The 6,000-nt window shown below is 33.8% G+C and overlaps 1 protein-coding gene across 4 annotated transcripts in view; it reads left to right on the forward strand.

Moving 5' to 3' along the window:
• Window positions 1-6,000, forward strand: part of LOC106870677 (uncharacterized) — a 186,867-nt gene that overhangs the window by 22,010 nt on the left and 158,857 nt on the right. For all 4 annotated transcript variants that reach the window (XR_016238953.1, XM_089345183.1, XM_089345186.1 and 1 more), the window contains exons 4-6: window positions 1,041-1,112; window positions 3,357-3,428; window positions 3,995-4,066. Coding sequence is in view for 3 of the 4 variants with exons in the window: in XM_089345183.1 (XP_089201309.1) it covers window positions 1,041-1,112; window positions 3,357-3,428; window positions 3,995-4,066 (216 nt within the window). In the remaining variant the exon portion in view is untranslated. The remainder of the gene's footprint in view (window positions 1-1,040; window positions 1,113-3,356; window positions 3,429-3,994; window positions 4,067-6,000) is intronic.

Raw genomic sequence — 6,000 nt, forward strand, 5'->3', positions numbered from 1 at the left:
TTCATCTTGATACTTTACTTTTCTTTTCTTCTAGTAATTTCTCATCTCCATCCCCTTCTTCTTCTTTAACTTTTACTTCCACTTCAACTTCATCTCAATTTCCTCTTCCTTCTCTTTCTTGTCCATCCTCTTCTTCTTCATCATCTTCTCTTCTTCTTCATCGTATTCTCCTCTACATTTTCTCCTACACTATCTTCATCCTCATATTTTTCTTCATATTATCCTTCTTCTTTCCACTCATCTTCACTTTCTTCTTCATTTTCTTCCTCTACTTTCAATTACACTCTTTCTTCTCCTTCCCATCTCTTTATTTCTTTTCATCTCCATCTACATATTCTCCTTCTTCGTTTTCTTATTCTATTCCTCTTCTTATTATCTTTATTCTTGTTGTTTTCATTGTTGTTTTGTTCTACCTTTCTTCTTTTTCTTTCTCTTCTCCTACTTCGTATCTTCCTGCTCTTCGTCTTCCTTTTCTTCTTATTCTTTTTCTTCTTCTTCTTTGTTCATTTCTCCTTGCTCATGTTCATCTTCTATTTTTTCTATTTTTCTTCATCATCTTCATATTTTCCTTAAACTCTTTCATTTTCTCCTTCTTACCATTCTTCTTCATTTTCTTCTCCTTCATTATCAATTTCTTCGTCCCCATCATCATTACCGACATTATTCATTTTATCAACCGTCAACATTGTCAAGTTCATCATCAACCTTATCATTAACTTCATTCATTGCCACAGACTAACGCAATAACTTCACTTTATCATCTTCAACAGAAAAGTAATCAATTCTTCGTGTCTCCTATAGTCTAAGTCCTTACTCGAAATATGTTATATGCTGCAACAAATCTGTTCCATAAAAGTTCATTTCATGGTTATATTCGTCACTACTCGCAACCTAACGTTAACTCTATCATCATCATCACCATAATCATAGTTTTAATCCACTTTTCATCTCATCCATCATGTAATTATATACTCATACTACTTAATATTCTGTCACAAATCTGTTCCATAAATGTGTTTAACTGAATTTTATGTTTCCAGGTATTTGCATGGAAACAATATCAAAAATATCACAGAAGAAGCTTTCCAACATTTGTCCAGTTTAACAACTTTGTAAGTTAAATCGATCTTCTGTTATAGTATTTCATTGACGATATAATTCTAAATATGCAATATCTTCGTAATATGTAATATTTTTGCATCGATCATATTACGCTCCCACTGCCGCGTTTCTAAAGATGTATTTTATGGTTTCTGAATGTGTATGAATGTGAGTGTCGCTATATTTAATATATAAGGGCTAATTCATATATAAGTGCATGGATGCACGTGACTTTGTGTATGCATGTGTATATCACAATATAGTATAACGCGTGTGTAATACGGTATGTATATCCTCTACGGTAATTGTCTCTACATAAACACTAAATAACACCCTTGACTAACACTTCTAGATGTAGACTTAGGAATGGATTAGTGATAAACTAATATTGAAACATTGTTTTTACTTGTTTCTGTTGTACTTTTTAGTAGTTTCCTCCACCCCCTCCTCCACCTCCTCCTCCACCTCCTTCTTCTTCTTCTTTTTCTACTCCTTTTACTTCACCTCTATTTCTTCACCTTATTCGTCTTTTTTTTCTTCAAATTCTTCGCCTTCATTCACATCTACTTCCATTTCGTCATCATCATCATCATCATCATCGTCTTCTTCTTCTTCTTCTAATGAAAAGTGATAACAACACCATTATCGAATCGTAGTTTTTACCGTTGACTACATATCCACTTCCTCAATCATCACCAACATCACCAACACTACCTCCATCACGACCTCCAACACCCCCATATTCACCGTAACCACTACCATCACATACCCTACTTCATCATCACTACCATCATCATCATCATCATTATCAACTTCATCATCAATTTCTTCTTCGTCGGCTCAACGTTTTATTCTTTACCTCTTTCAATCTGCTTCATATTCTTCATATGCGTCTACGACTACTTTTCCGCTGTCATCATTATTATCGAACATTCCGTCCCTGTCATCATCACCATCACCATTCCCATTACGAATATATTTCTTTCAATCTTTAACGGATTAAATTTACTCATCCTTCCCTTCACCATTAACATCCAGCATTCTCATAGAATACCGCAATCATTTCAACAATCTTCTTCATCATCTTTATCATTATCATAATCGACAACAGAAACTTCACCACCGACATCATCATCATCATCAATACCATGTTCATCATCACTATAAACATACAAATCCCCATTCACCTGTGTGTATCTGTCCGTATGGATATTATGTCTGGTGTTTATGTTAAATAACATGCTTCAATACCGCCTGCACATTTAGAACTTGATCATTTATAAAATTCATCTTGATCCTCTACTTTTCTTGTCTTCTACTCATTTCTCATCTCCTTCCTCTTCTTCTTCTTTAACTTCTACTTCCATTCCAATTTCATCTCAGTTTCGTCGTCTTTGTCTTCCTTGTCCTTCTTCTTCTTTCTCTTCCTTGTCCTTCTTCTTCTTCATCATCTTCTCTTCTACATTTTCTCCTACACTATCTTCATCCTCATATTTTTCTTCATATTATCCTTCTTCTTTCCACTCTTCTTCACTTTCTTCTTCTTCCTTTTCTCCCTCTACTTCCAATCACACTCTTTCTTCTCCTTCCCATCTCTTTATTTCTTTTCATCATTTTAGTTTTCTTCTCCATCTACATATTCTCCTTCTTCGTTTTCTTATTCTACTTCCTCTTCTTATTATCTTTATTCTTGTTGTTTTCATTGTTGTTTTTGTTCTACCTTTCTTCTTTTTCTTTCTCTTCTCCTACTTCGTATCTTCCTGCTCTTCGTCTTCCTTTACTTCTTATTCTTATTCTTTTTTTTGTTCATTTCTACTTGCTCATGTTTATTTTCTATTTCTTCTATTTTTCGTCTTCTTCATATTTTCCTTAAACTCTTTCATATTCTCGTTCTTACCATTCTTCTTCATTTTCTTCTCCTTCATTATCAATTTCTTCGTCTTCATCATCATTACCGACATTATTCTTTTTCTCAGGCGTCAACATTGTCAAGTTCATCTTCAACCTTATCATTAACTTCATTCATTGCCACAGACTACCGCAATAAGTTCACTTTATCATCAAATTCATTCATTACCATAGACTACCGCTGTAAGTTGCACAAACTTGAACGACAACATCATCATTATCAGCTTCCACAGAACAGTAATCAAATTTTCGTGTCTCCTATAGTCAAAGTCCTTACTCGAAATATGTTATATGTTGTCATAAATCTGTCCCATAAAAGTTCATTTTATCTCAATTTTATGTTCCAGGGATTTGAGGTATAATAATCTGAATGAAATCAAAGCTGAAACATTCCAAAACCTGTCCAGTTTAAAAACTCTGTAAGTTGAATCAGTCTTCATTTATAGTATATCATTGATGCTATATTTTTATATCCTTTACTTGATTATATGATCCTCCACCAGTTTGTCATTATTTGTAAAAGCCTCTTAAAGAGTATAATATATGGCATATAGGAAAGTGTGTGACTATAATATATGGCATATAGGAAAGAGTTAGACTATAACATATGGCATATAGGAAACTGGGTGACTTGAAAGGAAAATGTTCTGTACATGCATACACATGCGTCTGTATGAGAAGTCGTGCATTCACACATGATTGTAATACGATGTGCATAATATGTACGGTGATTACCACTAGATCGATGCTAATTAACATCCTTAAATATCACTTGTAATTGTATATTTAGAAGTAGATTATTCATACACTAATTCTTCTTCTTCTTGCTCTTCTTCTTCTTCTTCTTCTTCTTCTTCTTCTTCTTCTTCTTCTTCTTCTTCTTCTTCTTCCATCTCATCCATCATGTAATTATATACTCATACTACTTAATATTCTGTCACAAATCTGTTCCATAAATGTGTTTAGCTGAATTTTATGTTTCCAGGTATTTGCAGGGAAACAATATCAAAAATATCACAGAAGAAGCTTTCCAACATTTGTCCAGTTTAACAACTTTGTAAGTTAAATCGATCTTCTGTTATAGTATTTCATTGACGATATAATTCTAAATATGCAATATCTTCGTAATATGTAATATTTTTGCATCGATCATATTACGCTCCCACTGCCGCGTTTCTAAAGATGTATTTTATGGTTTCTGAATGTGTATGAATGTGAGTGTCGCTATATTTAATATATAAGGGCTAATTCATATATAAGTGCATGGATGCACGTGACTTTGTGTATGCATGTGTATATCACAATATAGTATAACGCGTGTGTAATACGGTATGTATATCCTCTACGGTAATTGTCTCTACATAAACACTAAATAACACCCTTGACTAACACTTCTAGATGTAGACTTAGGAATGGATTAGTGATAAACTAATATTGAAACATTGTTTTTACTTGTTTCTGTTGTACTTTTTAGTAGTTTCCTCCACCCCCTCCTCCACCTCCTCCTCCACCTCCTTCTTCTTCTTCTTTTTCTACTCCTTTTACTTCACCTCTATTTCTTCACCTTATTCGTCTTTTTTTTCTTCAAATTCTTCGCCTTCATTCACATCTACTTCCATTTCGTCATCATCATCATCATCATCATCGTCTTCTTCTTCTTCTTCTAATGAAAAGTGATAACAACACCATTATCGAATCGTAGTTTTTACCGTTGACTACATATCCACTTCCTCAATCATCACCAACATCACCAACACTACCTCCATCACGACCTCCAACACCCCCATATTCACCGTAACCACTACCATCACATACCCTACTTCATCATCACTACCATCATCATCATCATCATTATCAACTTCATCATCAATTTCTTCTTCGTCGGCTCAACGTTTTATTCTTTACCTCTTTCAATCTGCTTCATATTCTTCATATGCGTCTACGACTACTTTTCCGCTGTCATCATTATTATCGAACATTCCGTCCCTGTCATCATCACCATCACCATTCCCATTACGAATATATTTCTTTCAATCTTTAACGGATTAAATTTACTCATCCTTCCCTTCACCATTAACATCCAGCATTCTCATAGAATACCGCAATCATTTCAACAATCTTCTTCATCATCTTTATCATTATCATAATCGACAACAGAAACTTCACCACCGACATCATCATCATCATCAATACCATGTTCATCATCACTATAAACATACAAATCCCCATTCACCTGTGTGTATCTGTCCGTATGGATATTATGTCTGGTGTTTATGTTAAATAACATGCTTCAATACCGCCTGCACATTTAGAACTTGATCATTTATAAAATTCATCTTGATCCTCTACTTTTCTTGTCTTCTACTCATTTCTCATCTCCTTCCTCTTCTTCTTCTTTAACTTCTACTTCCATTCCAATTTCATCTCAGTTTCGTCGTCTTTGTCTTCCTTGTCCTTCTTCTTCTTTCTCTTCCTTGTCCTTCTTCTTCTTCATCATCTTCTCTTCTACATTTTCTCCTACACTATCTTCATCCTCATATTTTTCTTCATATTATCCTTCTTCTTTCCACTCTTCTTCACTTTCTTCTTCTTCCTTTTCTTCCTCTACTTCCAATCACACTCTTTCTTCTCCTTCCCATCTCTTTATTTCTTTTCATCATTTTAGTTTTCTTCTCCATCTACATATTCTCCTTCTTCGTTTTCTTATTCTACTTCCTCTTCTTATTATCTTTATTCTTGTTGTTTTCATTGTTGTTTTTGTTCTACCTTTCTTCTTTTTCTTTCTCTTCTCCTACTTCGTATCTTCCTGCTCTTCGTCTTCCTTTACTTCTTATTCTTATTCTTTTTTTTGTTCATTTCTACTTGCTCATGTTTATTTTCTATTTCTTCTATTTTTCGTCTTCTTCATATTTTCCTTAAACTCTTTCATATTCTCGTTCTTACCATTCTTCTTCATTTTCTTCTCCTTCATTATCAATTTCTTCGTCTTCA

The sequence above is a fragment of the Octopus bimaculoides genome, chromosome 29 (assembly GCF_046866305.1).
Source record: "Octopus bimaculoides isolate indiv1 chromosome 29, ASM4686630v1, whole genome shotgun sequence".
NCBI lineage: Eukaryota > Metazoa > Mollusca > Cephalopoda > Octopoda > Octopodidae > Octopus > Octopus bimaculoides.